The sequence below is a fragment of the Prinia subflava genome, chromosome 3 (genome assembly GCF_021018805.1).
Source record: "Prinia subflava isolate CZ2003 ecotype Zambia chromosome 3, Cam_Psub_1.2, whole genome shotgun sequence".
NCBI lineage: Eukaryota > Metazoa > Chordata > Aves > Passeriformes > Cisticolidae > Prinia > Prinia subflava.
Window position 1 is genome coordinate 42544334 of NC_086249.1, and position 21106 is coordinate 42565439.

Consider the following 21106-nt stretch of genomic DNA (forward strand, 5'->3'; position numbering starts at 1 on the left):
CAAGGGTCATGCTCAGGCTGCCTGTGCCACCTGTCCACTGTCCCAAAGATGAAAAGCACTATACTCTCTGCATCAGGTACTAAAATATAAAAAAATATTAAATTTTTTGGTAACATGTCATCACCCATGGTCTGACACAAACACAAGGTAGCACAAGCCAATTTTCGTTCAAAGATTGGAGCCCTTGAAAAACGTTGGAATTCAAATGAAGGCACTCTTTAAATGTTTTAATGATTTCCAGCCAAGACACAATGCTGATGGTTGTGCTGGTTTATCTCATGTGCATTGGTGTAGCTGGAACGAGCAGGCAGAAGATGACTCTTGGCTCCCAAATGAGGCCTCACACTGCAGTATTCATGGCAGTGGGTGACTGGTCTGCAAGCAAATACCCATAATTGTCTCTACAAGGATGCTGTAAAAGAGAAAGGAATCATACTAGAGGCATGTGCTTCAACATGTGTATAAATCTTACAGTGGAAATAAGTCTTTAATCAATTAAGGAGGAGACCTGGATGTCAGGGGGAAGGAGAGGGGAGCGATTCTACCTAGCAGAGTCCACACTAGCTCTGTAATAAGGCTTGCCCCATCTTGCTTAATGCCCAGTCTCATTTCAGAGCTTTTAGTAAGGAAAACTAGAAAATTGTGATAAGAGCAGGAGATTTTATTATAACTAAGGATATGCTGTTGCCTTACCTGGCCTGTTGCCTGCCCTGGCTTTGTGATGGATGATGCTACCAGACAAAAACAGAAACAAGGTTTGTATTATGTAAGGCAGACAATGATCAGGAGGAGGTAAAAATATTTGGGATGACTTTAGAGGTGGTACATTTCAATTGATTTGAAAATGCTTGCCAGTGTTCTTACAGGGATGCATGGTACAGCACACAGCTCCTGATTTTCATTTTGCCCAACTCCTTGCCATAGATGTCTTTTTCTCATAGACAGCTGAGTCAGGAGGAAATACAGGCCACAAACAATATTTATCAAACATCTTTTATGAATCAAACTGACAATATTAATAGAATCAATTTGCTATTTTCCTTACAGTTAAGTCTGATGGTCTGACTCATGAAGATTTACCTCCAGAGCCCACCCAGCTGCTAAGGGCTGCCACAGACATCTCCCACCATGTAATTACTCCTCTCTGGCCTGCTGCTTTCCAGTCACAATTTCTACATCCTCACACAGGTGGAGCAAGGGGCTTAAGAGTTAAGGGGTGATTAATTAAGGGTAGCAGTCTGGACAATGTATCTTGCTTAACATTTAGTGTGTTTGCAAAGGCAGTCAAGGCCGTCGCTTGCAGAAACAGGATGAAGGAATACAAGGCTAGTGGATAAGAAAAAACTGCCTGTGCAAGGCTGTGATAAGGAAGATTGTTTAGACCAAGACTGGCCTTGCAGCTGGAACTGCAACCAAGAAGCCAGTGAGAATGCACAAGAGGACAAAGTAAAAAGTTCAGACTTGAGGAAGACTTGTCTTACTTCATCATCATACGACCACTGAGAGCACCTCCAGAGCTCACCCAGCTGCTAAGGGCTGCCACAGACAGCTCCCACCATGTACTTCTGCTTTTCAGTCACAATTTCTCCATCCTCACACAGGTTTTGGCAGAGCACAAGTCTTGTTCCCTGCACACAACTCCCCAGCAGTGCACAGGAGAGGAGGCACATCAGGAAGCCCTGACAGCACTTGAGGGGTTTATGTTAAAAAAGTATCTTTTTTTTAGCCAAGCATTGCAAAGAAAGGTGTATCTTAACTAAAAAGGCAGATGTGCTGGCGGTCTAGGAGAGGCCACCTCTAAAGCAGAGCTGGCCACTAGGAGTCCTAGGAAGGTTGCCAGGTGCTGTGAAACCCATGCAGCTCTGCAGAGCAGCCCTGAAAGGTCTGGTGTGTCCCATCTGCTTCTCCCTGTGCCCTTCCTGTTCCACATGGAACCAGAGGGCCCTTCAGTCATGATGGCTGCTCTCAGCAGCACCTTCCTTCTCCAACACACCAAGCAATCACACTCCCAATACAAAACCTATAATGATCTGCAGACACAACTTCTGCAAGGAGAAATATTGTCTCTTGTTAGCACAATTGTGGCAGTTTAAAAGCATTTGGGATTGCAAGGCCTGATGTAACTTTCTTTCACCTTCCCCAGCAAATTTCAACTTTCTCAAGTCGATGTAACAAATTCCAGATTGTATGAACTGCACATTGTATGTATCCTTAACACAAACACACACACACTCATGTATACAGATAATATATCAGGAGACGTGTGCAGCACATGCAGGATTTATAATCTAACATTTATACATATGTACACTATTTTAATTTAATTTTTATTGATCTAGTCTGTGTCCAAGGCATGCTGGGAAATGGAGAGGGGTAGCAAATGCTTCTATAATGAAATTGCCTAAGCCACCCAGCATCAGCAGTAGTTGCCTGCTGTGTTTGCTCTGTACAGAGACAGCCCTTGCCCTGGAGGCCTTCCCCAAGGAAATGGGCTGGTGTTAAAGACAAGCAATATATAGTTGAAGTTTCAATCTGAAACTTCAGTCCTTTCAAAAGGAGGTTGGCTTGATGGAAGGGATCCATTAGACCAGCTCAAGTGTCCCAAGGAATGCTATTGCACCAGACTAACTCACTGCAATAATTAGAGTGTATGAGTTTTAATAGATTTTATGACATCCTTCGTTCTCACTCTTCTGCTTGGGAGAAATTTCAGCTAGGATAATAAAGGAATAACGGCTGCTGACACAAAATGTTAATTAGCGAAGAAACATTTGCAGTTTGATCTAAAAATCTCAAACCTTGTGTTATTTCAAAAGAAAATAAACCAGCACTTGGCACTACACAATACATGAGATACCAGCCTGCACGTTGCCAAGAGGGCTTGACAGAAGAACATTGCAGGTAATGAAACAGTGAGAAAATTAATAGAGAGGAAATTATGAGCACCTTCTAAAAAGTTTTATTATAAACATACCTGTTAGCCCATGGAAGAATTTCATTGCAATGTGGTTAGAGGTGAATTCAAGTAAACAAAACATTCCAAAATTAAGCAGAACACAGTGGCAGTTCATGGAAGTACAAGTCAATGACACAGGCTGGAAATGTATCCTTTTTGATATGCAAAGACTTATGCAACCTAGTCAAATTGAATGTGGTTCCTGGTGCACACATTTAAAGAGCTAGCACCAGGATAGAGCTATCCCTAGGACAGAAGTCTCGAATCTGAAGTGTAAATTAGGCTCCAAATCAAGAGTGGCAATTGGTAACATTCAAATAAACACCAGCCAGCCGAGTGACTGATAATCCCATCCCTCGCTAGCCCCTGCCTCCTCACTGAGGGTGAGTGACAAAACCAGGTACACCCTCTGAGGCGAAATAATTAAATGGGCTGAATTCTGCATGGCTGGGTGTTCAAAATGCAAATACTGCTGCTTTTTAAAATTCAGCAGAGAATTTATTAGCCTTTTATACAGATAATCAGATGCAGTGGAGGAGGGATGAATGGTAAAACTGAAGCAATATTGGCAATCCAAAAACTGTGGGACAAATGGGATTGGGTTGCTTCATTTCTGTTCTGGGATAAGACTATTTTAGCTGCTGCAATTGCCTGGCCTTAGTTTTCTGAGTGGGTGAAAGCAAACCTGAAGCTTTGTGTTGGTCCTTTATTTTTTGCTTTCTTGCTTGCTCCGCAAAGAAATGAGATCAAACAAAAGAGGAAGCTGACCACTCCTCTTCCAGCCTGGAGAGGTCTCCAGGTGCCTATCAAGGGTTACTCTGCAGCAACGCCCTCACCCACAGACCACCCTGAGGGGGCAGAAGGGAAGAGAGAACACAACCAGCCCTGGACACTTCTCGTCCCGTTTTTTTTTTTTTTGCAGCTGTTTTACTTGGAGCCCAGTCTCAGACCCCAACCTCTGGTGTCCTCTTCCTCTTCAACAAGGCTCCAGAGGAAACTCCCAGGACTGCAACAGGCTTATCAAAATACGAGCTGAATGATCAATAAAGCCAGACATGTCAGCCAGCCAAAACCTTCCAACATTCACCTTTATTAGACATTGGTTTTGTTACTTTTGACCTCAGAAGGTAAACTATTCAGACTGAAGTCATCCATGCAATAGATTTCTTTATCTTCTGCTTAAATCAGTGACTCCTAAGGAAGTATATTGTTTTCCACTTATTTAGAAGAACTTTAAAGCAGGCAGGAGCTCTAATACCTTCCTACTAAATATGGCATTAAATTAAGCAAAGGTCATGTCCTCTGCATGAGATAATTTTCACTTGTTATTCCTGTGGAAAATATGTGGATGTTTGGCTGTGCAGTGAGGCTGGAGATGTCCAAAGAACGGCAAGCTGCAGGAGGACCACCCAGGAGAGGACATTACATGAGACAGGAGCCCCTGGGGAGCAAATGATTTGGTGATCACGTCATTAAAGATTGTAGCCATGATGCATGTGGGGAAAGGGCAGATTTAGAGTTGCACAGATGGCATTAACTCTGACACTTCCTAGGCTTTTGCCTGCTTGAGTTAGTAGATTTAATAAGGTATTAAACGTGCATATGTGCATGTACAGTATTGTTTTCTGACAAACATGCCTTTAACCTGGTAAATTTGTTTGCAGTTGAGAATACCTCAACACATAATGCCACTCAATGAAAATAACTGTTGTGTAAAGTGGCCCCCCAAGACATAGCTGAGGAGAACGTAAAATTACAGTGCAAAGTGGGCATTCAGTGTTACTGAGAAAGAAAATAATCCGTGTAACAGAGGTGGGCTGCTGCTTTGGATCTTACTCTCTCTTTACAGTTTTCCTTACAGCTATGTCCGATGATGTTTACAATGTATGTGTCTAAGTGGAAGGGAGAACACTGTTCACCAGAAGCCTCAGGAATGCACAACAAAAATCTTCTTGGTTTGTCAGTTACTTGTTTTCATTACTTCTGTAATCAGCTCTTTTACTCCTTCTTAGCTTTAAATTTTATTTAGCTGACCTTGCCTGTACAAAGATCCACAAATAGAACAAGCCTGTCTTCCCTCTCAAAGTGTAAGATTCAAAAATTAGTTTTTAATGGAACATGCTTTCAATCTTTTTAAAAGAAATAGTAATTTGAGTTACAAGAAGGACTATTAAACAATTTCCTGTACTGAGCTACAATAGGTGTTTTTATCTCTACACCTCTTCTAATTGCTCACTATTATTCTTACTGCTGATATATCTTGATGGATTTTAATGTGCTTAAGATGCTTCTCCAGAGTATTTTCCAAGATTGTGGTGAGCGGAGTTTTTATATGGTTGGTCCTTTCGTCTTAGGAGCATCTTATTACTTTATCAATTAAGATTTTATGAGTAGTCCTATCTTGCTAAAATTTGCAAGTCAAATAACTTTTAATTTAAAGGAGACTGATTTGATGGTAGTGTCTGCTGGGTTTTAGCTAAAGTAAATCAAAACACACTCAGCTGAAATTGTCTTGAAAGCAGAAAAGCAGTTGCACTGTGAATCTGTGGGGGTGGAGATGATGAATTACACTGTGAAAGAAAATGAAAACCAGATGGCACTTGCCAAACACCAACACAGAGCAGTTATGCACGGTGGAGGCACAGCCACACAGCACTTACACAAACCTGTTACCTACATCCTCACCAGGCTGCTGAGCAGAGTGAAGCCTGAGTTTTGCTAAGGTGTCTGGTGACATCGGGGTTTTGTGAGATGAAGACAAAGCAGCAGCTCAGGCTGAAAGAGCCCAGGCTGCAGACAAGATGAGGGATGGGCAGTTTGCCAGGAGCTCCCCAGCACTGGTGGCTTTGCTCAGAACCACTGCACCGTTTGGAACCTGCACCAGCACCCACAGGGCAGGGAACTGCTGGCTGCTCTGATAACGGGGGATTGTGGAGGGTGTTGAAGTCTGAGCTTGAACAACATGGTTTTTTCCTTTTTGCAACAGCTCAGGCATCGCTTTGGTGGCCACAAATAGTTTTAAACTCACAACTCCAGTCGCATTATGAATCTTAGCTTGATGTAGGAGGAACTCAGATTTTATATAGGAGGAGATAAAACTTGTAGGAAAGGTTAAAACACTGACTGCATTGCAACCAGGAATAAAATTTGTGACAGCTACAGCAAAAACAAGATTTTCCCCTATGCAAATACATCACATATTTTGTTGTTACTAATATGACCCCACTCACTAGGACTGTGGTAAACACAAAAAGACACAACCTGGTGATGAGAGATAGACATCAGAGTTGGGTTGGTTCTGCTGCTCCAAAGCATCCACAGTTTACAAGCTGGCAAGTGCAGCTGTAAGTGAACAGAAGCTTTTTGCTCAGCGAGTTATTGCTTATTAAATGTTGTTGTTTGAATTTTTTTGCAACTTTAAAGTAGATTTTCCAATCAACAGATGAGTCATTCCTCTAATCCTCTTTATTTTGGCAACAGACAAGTAAGAAGACTCAGCTGATCTACACCTTGGCATATTGCCACTTTATGATTCAGTCTACTATCCCAATTGTTTGTTGTTCTGCTTTGTTTCAGTGAAAATGATGGATTAAAATAATTACTTTGCATATTGTACATCTTTTTTAGTCCTTAGGTCTAGAAAGGGATTTGGACCCATTTTCCTGCAAGTGAACCACAGTAGAGATACCCAGGTTAATCTTTATTATCAACATTAAAGAGGAAAATCAATTCCCAAGAAAATCCTTCTGGGCACTTTCGCATCAGTATAAGGTCATGGCACAGCAGAGTTAAAGCCTCATCCTCTCTACATGACTATTCTTGCTGGATTTGTTCCAGTTAAAATATCCTGTGAAATGGTCATATGAGTGCTTTATGACTGAACTCAGCAATTTATAGAAGATTTCCTTTGGCTAGAATTTTCCAGCCAGCAGCTGAGATGCAGTAACTGACAGCATACCTGGGGCAAAAGAAAGAACAAATTTTAACTGGAGATCCTAACAGCTTGTGTAGGTACGCATTTTTAGGGGTTCTGCCATGCTGGGCACCATGCATGGAGCTCAAGTTGACAAAGTTTTGATCCATTAACGTTGCAAAACTGACCCCTCCTTCAGCTTGGGTGAATGTTACATGTCACAATACAGAAAGCTTCTCTGTGGGAGAGTTTCCAGATAAGATCTCTCATCCACCACATCCTGAAGTCAAGGATCCAATAGATCTATTAGCTGTTTTTCTGTCAAAACCCACCTGCAAGTTGGTGCTGACCTGAGATGTGCAGCTTCTGGCCACAGCCCTGATTTACACCTGCCTAATGCTCTCCATGGGAAAAAAAATTGCTCTTTTCCCTGGGCAGCTGGAGGAGGGTCAGAACTCTGGTATCTTAGGTTGAAAGGCTGGATGGCAAAGACTATGTCCACTGTATTAAAAATAACAAAAAAGAGGGTTTGGTCCTCTGAATAACATGGCCTGTCTCACATCCACACAGCCCAGGACATGTTCTTCTTCTAGCACTTCCACCCCATCTTCTCTCTGGATGTCCTCTGGCACCCTGTTTGTGTCCCTTCAGCAACAGAATTATGATTTAGAGGGCTGAGGAACTTTACTTTGTGTTCTTTTTCTGAAATAATCTAACTGAAATAATCTAATCTAAAGGGTTTGCTCTGCAACTCTGAACTTCAAGAACCTGTAAGTGGATGTTTTATTCACACCAGTGCATGACACGAGGACGTACACCAATGATGGCGGGTCAGGTTCACTCATGGTGCCTTCTGGAGTTGCTGAGAAAAGACTCTCCCCAGAAACACTTTTGGGCTCTCTCTTGAAAAACATTCTTTGGAGTGGTCTGGTCAGCACTTGAGCAAACTAAAAATTCAGCAGAGAAGAGCTGGGGACCAGTGTTCAGCACCACCCCCTGCCCCACATTTGTTTATCTGTACTAACATACCAGGAGCCAGCACCTTTTTTTCACCGTAACAGTATTACCAAATGAGCAGAAAAGGAATGACATTAGTCAAATTCAACATTGCTCACACTGTCTCCCTGCCAGGAAGCAAACTCCCATCGAATAGTATAATCCAGATTAGAAATGCACACATAAATCTGGCAGAGAAGGAATCTTAAGTGTCTCAAGTCAAACTGCCTCCTGGGACTTCTCCCTGGAAAGTCAGCTCATGCTCCACCTCCCACTCAAGGTCTCATCCAGAATTATGGTTTCATCTTATGCAAAATACCCAAAGTTTTTGGCAGAATATTTGAAAATTATTTCTGCGGCAAAATGATGGAAATTCCTCTCTTTATAATGGGATTTTCTGCCTGGCTAATAAACAAATTGTCTTTTAAATGAAAGCTGCCTCTGAGTTTGTTCTCCTGCTGGATTCCAGCCCAGCTGACTGAGAAAGAAACTCCAGAGGAGTTCTGTTCTCTGTGACAATGACCATGCTGTGAAGTGATGTGTAATGGTTATTTATTTATTTGCTTGCTTACTGACTTGCCATGGTTAATCTCTGTGGCATTTCTGCCTGCTGTCTCTCCCCATTGGTTTAAAAGGAATGTTGCACCTTGGGTTGTTTTTTCCCTCACAGTACTACCCGAATCTCCTGGTGGTGGTATGTCCTGTCTTCCAGCCCAGATACTTTTCTGCCATAATCATCCTTTATCTTAGGGTTAACTCTTGCACCTCTTTTCCCCTAGAGGTGGGGGAATGGGCAGACAAATGTAGCCAACAACGAATGAAAGCAGCAGGGCTGCACAACGCAGCAAGGTAAAATTCTGACTTAAACAGCATTGGTTTAGACAATCAGAGTTTCTTCCCAGTTACCTTACTGGTCACAATCTCTATAGGTCATTGCTCTGCTCTGTAGTCACATGCCTCTCAGACAGAGAGTTATACATTTTACTTCATCCGTGAGGCAACCTGCACAGCAGCAGTGCTTCTGAATGCAGAGGATAATTCATTCTGGCACTGTGCTGTGCTGTGTTAATATGAAAATGCAGTGCTGATTTTGTTTATTTGTTTTGTGTAATGAGATTGATGCTAAATTTACCCCTGCAAATCCAACAGGATCATTGTGGTTTAAGATAATTGCATAGCTTAGCATAACGGTAAAAGTGCAGTTGATTCTGGCACCAGGAGCCTGCCTTTGATCTGTCTCAGGTTCATCTCCTGGAATGGAGTGAGAGTTTGTCCCATGATCCATCATTTATTTATTTAAATCTAAAATAATCAAGATTGGTTCCCAAGGCCCTATGGAACTGCCATAATAAATTATACAAAAACACTGTCAAGTTAAGCCTCAGCAGTTCAGCCAACTATCTACCTCCACTGTCAGCTGGAATGCATCTGCCTCCTCTGAAAACCCTGTTACATACATTACTGCCTTTTGCAGCGTGCCTGGAAAGTCAGCAAATTTGATATCTTTAAAATAAACAGAGGAAGAATTTCAACAACTATCAAATACAACACTTTGCAAGTGCTGTGCTTTTCCCTGGTAGTGGGAACTTCTGAGGAAAGGCCATTTCTTGGTGTTGCAGACCCAGAACACAGAGAGCTTTAGTGTGCACACAAAACTGAGCATGCGAGAGGATGAGAGACACTTAATCCAAACACAGAGAGTAAGGAAAACTGCAAGGGATGACCACAGATAACATTCTCTCTGCTTTCCCAGGAAAACATCATAAACTCCAAGAAGACTCTGAAGCATGAGACAGCTCCCGAGATACCAGTATCTTATCTCTGTATTGAGTCTTTGTGCAAGGTTCTAGTGAGGGAGGCTACACAGGTGGCAACTGTGAGAAGCTGCCAGGCGCTTCCCCATGCCCAGTGGAGCTGATGCCAGCCGGCTCCAAGACAGACCCCCTGCTGGCCAAGGCCATCAGATAGTGCCTCTGGAATAACAGAGCTAAGAAGGGAAAAAAACCACAGCAACTTCAGCTGGAGAGAGGAGTGAGAATGTGTGAGAGAAACAGCCCTGTATACATCAAGGTCAGTGGAGAAGGAGGGGGAGGAAGTGCTCCAGGTGCCAGAGCAGAGATTGCTCTGCGGCTCGTGATGAAGACTGTGGTGAGGCAGCTGTGGCTCTGCAGCCCACAGAGGTCCATAGTGGAGCAGGTATCCCCCTGCAGCCCATAGAGATGTGTGATGAACTGTCTGCAACACCCATACATTCCTAGTCTTCCTGCACTGCTGGTGGGGAGAAGCTAGAGAGGTCAGGAGAGAAATTAAACCCAGGAAGAAGGGAGGGGTGGGGGGAACTTGCTGTAAGATTTGGTTCTATTTCTCATTTTCCTACATGGATTTAATTGGCAATAAACTCAACTGATTTCCCCAAGTCGAGTCTTTTTTGCCTGTGATGGTAATTGGTAACATAATTGCCCTTATCTTGACCCACAAGCCTTATTTTTTATATCTTTTCTCCCCTGCCCAGCTCAGTAGGAAAGTGACTGAGCAGCTTTGGTGGGCACGGCGCACTGAGCCAGGGTTAAGCCACCACGTACTCCCAAATATTCTGTCTGGATTTCAGTTGTTGAGCTGCATGAGACATGTTTACCAGCATCTAACCCTGAGACAGCCATCACGTGAATCACGTTGTCAGTGTTTGCGCCCAAGAGGAAAGGCTGAGTGTCTCTCATGAGACACATATTATGAAAACTGTCTATGAGGAATGCTAGCAAGGGAAGAAGAAAATGATAAATAAAGTAGGCTTAAAACAGTGAAAATATTTAAACTATTATTTTTACAGTAGAAGCTCTAAACTCTCAGTTTTTTCCCCTAAAGCCTATGTCCCTGGTATCTCCTGAATAACTTTGCAGTATATCCCATTTCCTCCTGCTCTTGTCAGTACTGTGGCAAAGAGGTCAACTGTCACAAAATACTATTAAATTCCTTTAGCCTCCAAAATGCTTGGCTGCGTCTAGTCTGCCTGTTGGCACTCCTCTTTGTCATGCAGTAACTCCTGTGCTCACGAATTGTCTGGAAAAATGCTTGTGGGCCCATTCCAAAATAACGCCAAGAACTTTTTGCAAAAATGCAACACAGTTTTGGCAATTTCAACTGCATGAAGCACCTTCTGCAATCAACAGACCGTGTCCAGCCAAGGATGCTGCCCATCCAAAAAAGCTCTTAACTCAGGGGACTAGAGATATGCACCTGAGTCTCAGCCTGTTGTCCTGTGCATCTTTGGTCTCCACAAGGTCTGTGGCTTGAGATGGGGTCTATGAAAAGTCCAGGCTGGCTATGGGCTCAGTACTAAGTGGAATAAAGCACCTTTCTGAAATCTGATTCCTGAACACAAAAAAGGGAACTGTAATAGAAATCTGAGTGAATGGAGGCTAGATCATTAAGTCCCATTTTTCCAGATCTCATCTCTAGACCTTACAATACCAAATCAAGCCAAGTACATACACTTTCAACTATAGAGCCAAGTACAAATACTTTCAGTTATAAAGGAGTTACAGTCTCTTTGCAAATCATACTTAGCCAAGACCACATCCAAAATGGGTTCTGTTTTTCAGTGTTTCAGTAAAGAAGCACCCTGACGGAAATGTAAACACCCTGGGACCAAAATTAAATATTGTGTGATATTGGAAGGTCACTTACCCTCCTCAGTATTTTCTGAATGACAGATTCCTTAGAATGGGGAAAAGTAAAAGACTGTAGGATCATTTGTAGACATCCTATTAACTGAGGCTGTATATGGAGTTTTCTAACATGGCATTGCTGAAGTCTCTAAAACAACTCAGCTTTCAAAACTTGCAAGATCACTAAAAGATTATTCAAGGATCAGGGAGCACAATTTAGGAACTGAAGTGGAAGAGTCTGTAACTGGTTTTGATGCAATTACCAGCATGCATAGTTAAATCATACATGTACATGCTACATGTTGCACCAAAGTTGTGTTTAAGCTTCTTTTTGTATGGAAAGGCAATGACTGGCCTGCCTTTTGCACAGGTGAATGCAATTTAGATATGTTCATAGGTAAAGCAGACACGGCAGCTGGAGGATTAATTAAACGTTTGCCTAACTACGTAAACAGACAGTGATATATCTTCATAGCATCTGGCAGTTTAACCATTCCATAGTCATCCTATAATTAGCATGCTGATGAATTTAATAGAATACTGTTCTAATGTAGTGCCAGATGGTTCTTCTGACTTACAAGGGGAATGACAATCTCTGTCATGTTTACTTCAAGGGTAGCAGAACAGCCAAAAAGATCCTTTTTTGACTACAACACTGACGATATGAGAGGTTACATTTGCTGTCCTCAGAACGCTTTAAGTGTTTCTATATGAAGTAAGCATGGTTCAGGAACTTCACATGAAAAGCATGCTTGACTTCTCTTGTTTATTTCTGCTATTTGGTAAAGACATTAGGTTGCTTGCTGTGTTTGCAGAAGAATTTTGTGTAAGACAAATAAACACCAATCCCAAGGTGCTGTGGAACACGAGGAGGTGGAGGATATTGAGTAGTTCTCAGAGAGGTCTCCTCTGCAGCAAGGCCTGTGAGATGACCCCTGGCCACCTCAGTGGAGCTTTAAGTTAGTCCAAGTATCACACAAGTGACTCTTCACTGTAGCTCCATTCATTAGAGAAGTTAAATTTACAGAGCAACTAGTGAAATGGCAAGGACAATAAAATGAGGAATAGCCATGGAAGAGAAACTAAAACACTGAGATGGTGGCATATATGCTGTCAATAAGTAAAGAAAATTACTATGTAGCCAGCAGAAAATTTCAAGAAACTTCAGTATCATTCTGGAGTTTATAACAGACTTTAGTGGAATTAGACTATAGCAATCTTATTATCAAAGAATGTCTTGTAACTAAGAACCTCTGGGAGAAGATACTGTGCATGACAGATAAATCCCAGTGGTTCTTTCATTTTGAAGCTGGATGCAGCCTGCTAGGCCAAAGCATCCTTCATGACAACTATTGATCATGTTCCAGCTGAGCTCCAACTAACATTCTGAATATTAAAACTTGCTGACTGGTTTCTACTCAGCCTATCTCTGTACAATCCTTTTCTCTTAAATAACAAATTACACTGTCAAAATGTCAGTGTAGGGACTCTGTATAGACTGCTACCTTGTCAGCATAAACAACATGCTCCATGCTAATATCCTAAATCCCCTGCTGCACAGAACAATTGCTTTTAATTTCAGGATCTTCCAAACTGTATCTAGACTGATGGAGATCTCAAACTACTTTTATGGGCTCCTGCAGTGAGTCTGACTTAGACCATTGCACAGTGAAGATCAGTGATCCATGTAACAGCGAATCTGTGAAGGCGAAAGGCCGTGCTGTGCTGTGCACCAACAGCATCACCTTCAGGCCTGTGCCATGCTGGCACTTCTGCCTCCGTGCAGGGCAGATTCAGTGGGGTGATGATAACAGAGGAGCCTGTGGTCAGCTCCCACTCCATACCAGTGATTGCGCACCTGCGCGGCCTTGCTTTTATCTCACAGCACACCAAGGATGTTCTCATGTGAACATCCTCTCTGTTTGACAGTTGAAATGATGAATGGAGTTGTTTTCTTGTAAGAAAATCCTATAAAAGCTTGAATGACCAGAACAGGCTAACCCTTCCTTCTGATGGGATCTGCAGGGCATGATGCCACTCTCCAGTGCCGCACAACACGGAACTCCTGGCATCTAAAGGTATGTAAGTTTAACTCTACTGTTCTCCTTTATACCGCTAGTTTTTATCAGTCTTATTTTAAATGATGCTTTACAGAATCCAGGTACCTTTCTTACTCGGATCGTAAACCCAGCATGCAAACGCCTTGTTGCAGCCGGCAGGTTCCAGTGACAAACACCTCTCTGGAGAAAGGATCCTGAGGGAAGGGGAGCCCGGGAGGGTGCGTGGGAGACTGCCCAGGGTGCGGCGGTGGACGGGCTGCAAGGCGAGCCGCCCCAGTGGCTCCCGCGGCGGCCAGGGAGAGCAAGAAGGGGTTGTGGACGCTTCCCCCCGCCCAAGTACTGGGGTGTCCCAGCAGGGATTGGGCAGGGGAAGGGAAAGTTGGAGACGCTTGTCCTGCGTTTGCTCGTGTGTGTAGTGGGGCCGTCCCGCGCAGCCGGCGGGCAGCGAGCGGGGCGGCCCGGCCCGGGCACCGCGGCGGCTCCGGGGCTCAGGGGAGGTGGAGGGGTCCGGCCGCTGGTGACGGCCGGGGCGAGCGCTGCCCGCGCCCTCCGCCGCCGCCAAGATGCGCCTGCCCCGCCACCGCCTCTGCCCCCGCCGGGTCGGGCCGGAGCGACCCCGCCCGCTCGGGGCGAGAGAGCGGCGCGGCGAAGGGACGGCGCTCGTAGGCTCCGCTCCGCTCCTGATACCCTGGGGATGGCAGGATATGCGATGGGTTATTGCTGTGGCAGGCGGCGGGGCAGGGGGACCCTCAGTGCATGGATCCCCACCCCATTATCCCATGAAGGAGCGGACAAATACGAACGTGCTGAGTGGGGCCGGCACGGTGGGAGGGTCGTAGGCAAGGATGTCATGCTGGACAGTGTCAAATGCTTTGCATAAATCCACGCAGACGATCCCTGTTGCTCTGCCCCACCCACCCAACACTCTAGCCCCGGCACGGAAGGTGACCAAATTTGTCAACGCATGATTTGCCCCTTATAAAGCCATAGCCTCTGTTACCAATCACCTCTTTGTTTTCCATATGCCTTAGGATAATTCCCAGGAGAATCTGCTCCATGAACTTGCCTAGCACAGAAGTGAGGCTGACTGGACTGTAGATCCCCGATAGTCGAAATGACTGAAATTTCCCGTTTTAAAAAATGGGAGTTATATTTGCCTTTCTCCAGTCATCGGTCTCTTGGTTTCAGACAATTTAAAGGAGAACACTCTGGAATTACTCATCTCCCTTTATAGGAGAATATATATGAGCATATCTGAATTGCATTCACCTTTGGGAAAGGTAGGCCAGTTGTTATTACCTTCAGGCTAGTGATCACTCCCAAGATCCCTGGGAAATTTGCATTTTGTATTTGAGCTCGCTGTGTAATGGTGTACTCCAGGTACTATTGGTGGCATGATGTATTGCGGGGACCTTTGCTTAAAACAGCCAGCCCAGCACTGGTAGTCAGGTGCCAGAAGAAGCTGTGCTTCAGTGCCAATCACTTTTGAGGTAGCTCAAACCCCTTCATAGGCTGCAAGAATCTCTTCTGCAGTTGGGGTACAGCTGGCCTCCGATCCTCTGCATACCTGACTCCAAAACCCAAGAGGTCATCCTTGAGTCTCTCCAGGTACCTACTGCCAGAGGCTCCAGGCTGTGGTGTACAGCATGTTATTCATATCCTGTCCTGCCTGGCCCAAGGGCTAACTGCGTGAGTTATTTCTGGTTTGATCTGTTCAAAGGCTTGCTGTTTTCAGGACCCCACTTGAAACAGTTTTTCTTCCATGGCACAAGGTAGAGAGGGCTTACAATCTGGTTGTATTCTGGGATGTGCATCCTCCAGGATTCGCTCCACCTGCCCCACGTGCTCCCCCAGCACCACCATGATGTGCTTGGAAATGCCCCGAGGCACCTCCATCTACAGAGAGGCCTCCTGCAGGCCCTCCAGCAGGCAGCCCCGGTCCATCCGGCACACCCAGGTGTCCAGGGACAGTGCGTCCCCAACCTGCCACTTGCAGTTGTAGTCGTGGCCCCCGCAGAAGGTCCTGTCCACACCCCGCACCTGCAGGTCCCTGCGCAGTCAATGCCAGGTCCCGGGCAGGGCCCCCTGGCACTGCTTCACCAACCGCGCTGTTTCTGGGGGCTCCTTCCACTTCTTCCCCCTGCCTTGTGCCCTTCCTCGGAGCCCTTCCCAAGGGCACAGCCCGTGCTGGTTCATGGCCACTGCCTGCCCCGCCAGCTGCAGTCGCCCAGTGCCCGCCCAGTCTCGGGGTCCAGCACTGCCACCTTGCCCTCCACGCCACAGTGGGGCCCAGCCTTGATGCTCACTAAGTCCCCACAGCCAGGCCTCCCCGGCGGGTCTCCCCAGATTTGGGAGTACCCGGGGGGGCTCCCTTGGCCCCAGACCCAGCCCCTACAGGCAGGGCCGGTGCTCCAGGGCAGGTACGACCCTGGAGAAGATGTGCCCGATGCCCCGGCCCTGGCTCCAGCCCATACCCTGCAGCATGGCCAGCCCAAACTGCCCCACGGACACGGCCTCACAGCCCTGGGGGGCCAGCAGTGGACCTGTGACAAGGTCTTTGCCAGACAGAGGGAGGGGGATGGCGATGGGGGGTGCTGAGGCCCCCTTAGGCTGCTTCTGGCTCTGCTGTGCCTCCTGCAGCAGCTCCTGCAGTGCCTGAGGCTACACCAAGGGGGGTCCGGGGAACTCCAGCTGGAGGGGGGGTCTGTGTTGGGGTTGCCATCAGTGGCGGGGGGAGGATGTATGTCGGCACCGGGCACTCCGGGTTCCTTGAGCAGTGAGGGGGGATCAGGGGGATCACCAGCTCCTTTGGGGCCCGCGGCTGGGTGCTGAGCAGCTCCTGGTCCTCTACTGCTGTCAAGAAATCAGTGTCAATCTCAGAGTCACTGCCCACACCGGGCACTATGCAGGGTCCCACGGGCAGCAGGCACCGCCACTCCATCCCTGCGGCCCCGGCCCGAGGCTCCCCCTGTTATAAATGCCAATCCAAAAGTCCAATTGAAAATATGATTTTGTTTATCAAAAGATCAAATGGCGGCAAGCGCCGCAAGGGGGAGAAGGTGGGGACCCCGGGGCCCAGATCGCAGGCAACAAGGACCGCAATAGATAGTACCTTAAAATCCCGTTTCGGCTCCCTGTCAAGGATCATTCCTCAGGCTGCAGAAGATGGAGGTTGGATCAATGGATCGAATTATCAGTCGATACCTTCACTTTCAGCCCAGAGGCTTTTTTTCCATAAGTTACAAATGCATATTCATATCTTTACCTACACACTACCCAATCTAGGTGCAATTTTCTAAGTTCATAAAACTATGAAAAACTATGAAAAGCAGCATAAAAAGTCTACGCATATAGCATATCTGTTAGTGTAAAACCTCTATCTTACTAACTAAAAGTTCTATCTTATTGTGTGTAAAAATTCTATCTTGTTATGTGAAAAACTCTATCTTAACATATGTAAAAAACGTTATCTTATTTGCTCAAAATTCATACCAAAAATCATAAACAGTACTCTATTTTTGTTGTGTCTAAACTCTATCACTAGGCCTGAAGCTCTACTTCTACACTAACAACTAGGCACTTAGGGCATGTGAAGCTTAAAACTGAGGCTTAGATTTCTACTTTATGTATATATAGCTTTATATATTCTAATTTTTCTAAAGGTTTTAATTCAATCCCTTCACATTTCACTCTCTGTGAAGGATCCATGGAAACATGGATTCCAACAATCAAATTACAGAATTTCGGTAAAAACCCCCAGCGGAGTTACATTGCTGATGACCCAGGAGATCATCAAAGGGTGAACTGGTGCCTAGGCTGGGTACGGGTATAAAGTCTCTAAAGATCTTACCACATCTTAGTATCTAAATAAAGTAGTTTATTTATACAAAAGCACATATCTGAAGGCACGAGAGTTCTAAGAGCGGCCTTATTCTACAACCAAGTACAAACCTAGGCAAACAAAGTCTAAACAAGACAATAACTAAAGCATAGAAATCTTAACACATACAACTCAAATGAGACAGCGAACAAAGCATAAGATTCCTAACAAACAGAGCTCTAATAGAACTATAGACAGAACATATAATTCACAGCCTCAGGGTAAAGCAACCTCTTATTACTGTCTGCATTTTCAATCGCTGGGATCACACTAACAGAGAGGAATCGATCACAAGTTTCAGACAGGGATCACAGCCACGGGGATCGTAGTAACAAAAGGGACCCCGAAATTCCAAACCCACACAGAGCCCTCGGCCACAGGGACGCGGACGCAACGGGAAATCCTGAACCGCACAGAGCTCCCGTCCGGGGGACCGCGAGGGCAGTGGGGGCCCGTGCCACGCAGGGTTCCCGAGGGCAATGGGGGCCCGAGCCAAACAGGGTTCCCGTCCGGGGGACCGCGAGGGCAGATGGAGGGTCCGAGCCGTGCAGGGTTCCCGTCCGCGGGATCGCGAGGGCAGTGGGGCCCCGGGGTCCCTCCCCACACAGAGTCCCCGACTGTCCCAACCAGCGCACCGGTAGCAAGTGCTGCAGGGGAAAAGGGGGGACCCCGGGGCCCAGGTCCCTTAGAGCGGGGACCGCGATGTATAATACCTTAAAATCCCGTCTCGGCTCCCTGTCAAGGATCGTTCCTCAGGTTGCAGAGAGTGGAGGTTGGATCGATGGATCGAATTGATCAATCAATCGATACCTCCACCTCTAACCCTGAGGCTTTTTATCCCAAATTGCAAAATGCATATTCATATTTTTTATCTACACACTAACCAATCTAGGTACAATTCTAAAGTTCGTAAAACTACGAAAATCAGCATCAAAACCTACGCACATAGCATATCTATTAACGTAAAACTCTATCTTACTAGCATAAGGTTCTACCTTGTTGTACATAAAACTCATACTAAAAATTATAAACAGTACCCTACTCTATTTTTGTTATGTCTATACTCTATCACTAAGCCTGAAGCTGTGTCCTTCTACACTGAACTAGGACTTAGGGCATGCAGAGCTTAAAGCTAAGGGTTAGATTTCTACTTTGTGCATTTAAAGCTTTTATACATTCTAATTTTTCTAAAGGCTTTAATTCTATCTCTGTACTTTTCACTCTCTGTGGAGGATCCATGGAAACATGGACTCCGACAAACTGGGATGCATTCTCTAGAGCAGTGCAGCCCCCGCAAAAGTTCACAAATTTTCCTCCTTTGGGGCTCAGGTTTTATACACTTTATTTTGCCCTCGCACAAGATTTCCCCACAGTCTCTTTGTTCCCGGGACTGGTTGTTCGAATTCATAGTTGTCATTGGTCTGTTGAAAAGCTTTTCCTCCAGTAGGGAGAGGTGCCAATTTCAGGCTTCCCGTGGGTGAATGGAAACCGAGGTTTGTGAATGGAAAGGAGTTCTTCTCCAGAGATCCAGGCGATGATGGTGCTCTGATGGCTCTGCTGCCCATGGGAGGGGAACTGATTTCTTATCTTAATGTGTCCTTCTTTCAGATGCCTATCCCCTCATCTACAGTTCCCAGCACCTTATTGTGTCCCCCTGAATAGTGGTTACTGGGTGGTGCCAGCCTAGGAATTCCTTAATTCTATGGCTGGCTGGAATTTAAGTTACAATTTATTTTACATTTTACCAAACCATGATTTCAACATGTTATAATCCCTAAAAACATGAATTAACCTGTTATAAATGCCAGGACAATTTATTACCAAATTCAATAATTTGGTTTATTAAAATTCAAATCACAAAATTTGGAATCAAATTACAGAATTTTAAGTAATAAAAAAACAAAACAAAACCCCACAAACAGCGACACTTACTTGACAGAATTTCTCCCAGGAAAAAATGAGTCAAGGGTGACCCAGAGACACGGACCCTGGCAGTTGGAGTCTCTAGCTGGGTTCACACCTTGCCCACCTAGAGGCTTAACTTAAATACCCTTAATTTCACCCTCGGCAGCCTTTCTCCCAGTGTTTCCACTAAGCACCGGCCATTAACTTTGTTTATACTAAATCCCGAAAGGGTCCCCTGGCCCATTCAAATGCTAATGTCCAGAGTTAGTCCTTGCTTTGAGTAATTTAACCGTCGTAGAAGTGTGTGATGATTCCTCTGTATGTAGCATTTGATCAGTGGGAGTCCCTGCTTTGCCTCTTGCACGTAGCATTCGACTGGTGTAAGTCCTGGTAATTTTCGCTGCACGTAGGCAGGGGTAGGTTGGTCCGTGTTCATTGTCTCATCAGTGCCTCGTGTTCTCACCTTCTATTTTTGGACCAGGGAGATCAGGAGAGGTGCTTTACAGAAGTCCGTGAAACGTGCGGGTTGAGCAGACACACATACCTTTATACAATATATTACAGTTTCCAGTCTATAATTATTTATAGAACATGAATTAAATAACCCTATTTTCCACAAACCCACTACATTTATTACAATCCCTCACCTTTTAATATTAACATTTAATTCGTGTTCCCATTAACCCAAATAATTTCTTATCCTAGGTCTTCCCAGACAGACTTGCATTTGGATCCCTTTCTTTTTATTCCTTTGCGAATACCCCCTCCCTCTGTATACCTTCCCCTTTTTGTACCTTCCCTTGGGAATAGCTTCCTTCCCGGGGAGGCGGAGAAATCTGACCAGCGATCCCTAAACAGTGCCGGTTTGTTTTCTAGGTTTCTGATTACCTCAACTCCCATGGCCCTGAGTGCTCATAAAGGGACAGCGTAGTATTTCTTGAGTGTGTGGAGCTTGGGTATTTAATTTGTTCTGGTGGGGGTGTCCTTAGGCCAAGCCGTATTTTTATGAAGCTGGCCCCTCACCGGGCGCACAGCTTGGCTCAGACCCACTAGAGTGATCCACAGATGTGCTCCTCTGTCTAGGCCATCATCTGTTGGATTGCAGCCAATAACGTGGTAGGCCATCATCTCCTCGACAGCAGGGGTTCTCTGCTCGGATCCTCGGTGTGGTTCGAGCCGCATATCTCCTTTTGAATGTCCCCCACCAAGATAGTTTTACGGGCTTCGCTACACAAGGTACTTTATTTGTCCGTCGGCACTCAGTAGCCAAAACCTGGGCCTTCAAATCCAGCTTTCCCTTTAACCCCCTTTGATATAATGAATACCACCTGGGAAAATCTGGTTCTATCACCCCCAGACGTGGGGCACTGTCTAAGAACCACATAGTCAAGATCTGTTCCTCCTCAGAACACTTCCGACACAACCCCAACGGTCTCCGCCTCCATTTACAATGAACCACCCAAATCTCAAGACAATAGTTGCACTTGAAATGGATATAGGGATTATAGGGACACCCAGGCTCTGGGCAGCGGATGGAAGCCTCCTCTGCCATCTGCCTCGGGGGTGTAGTTCAGTCTCCTGGGGAGGAGGTGATTCTCTGATTTTCCTCCTTATTCTGGGGCGTGAATTCACCTCTTCTCGGGTATCCTCCCAATGGTGCCTGTTGTGAAGGGCACAAGAATAAAAGAACCCTCCCAATGAGGGGTTAAAAACACCTCTCTCTGATTTTTG

General features: G+C 45.4%; 2 protein-coding genes across 2 annotated transcripts in view; one reads left to right on the top strand and one right to left on the bottom strand.

Moving 5' to 3' along the window:
• Window positions 1-13377: 13377 nt before the first annotated feature.
• LOC134547879 (endogenous retrovirus group K member 5 Gag polyprotein-like) overlaps window positions 13378-21106 on the top strand; it is a 63585-nt gene continuing 55856 nt past the window's right edge. The window contains exon 1 of the mRNA XM_063391996.1: window positions 13378-13608. The gene's annotated coding sequence lies outside the window, so the exon portion shown is untranslated. The remainder of the gene's footprint in view (window positions 13609-21106) is intronic.
• On the bottom strand, window positions 14079-16531 carry GPKOW (G-patch domain and KOW motifs). Its single transcript, XM_063393441.1, is given in 7 exon segments — window positions 14079-14278; window positions 15378-15818; window positions 15821-15907; window positions 15910-15990; window positions 15993-16259; window positions 16262-16348; window positions 16351-16531. Coding segments are annotated over 7 exon segments (1344 nt in total).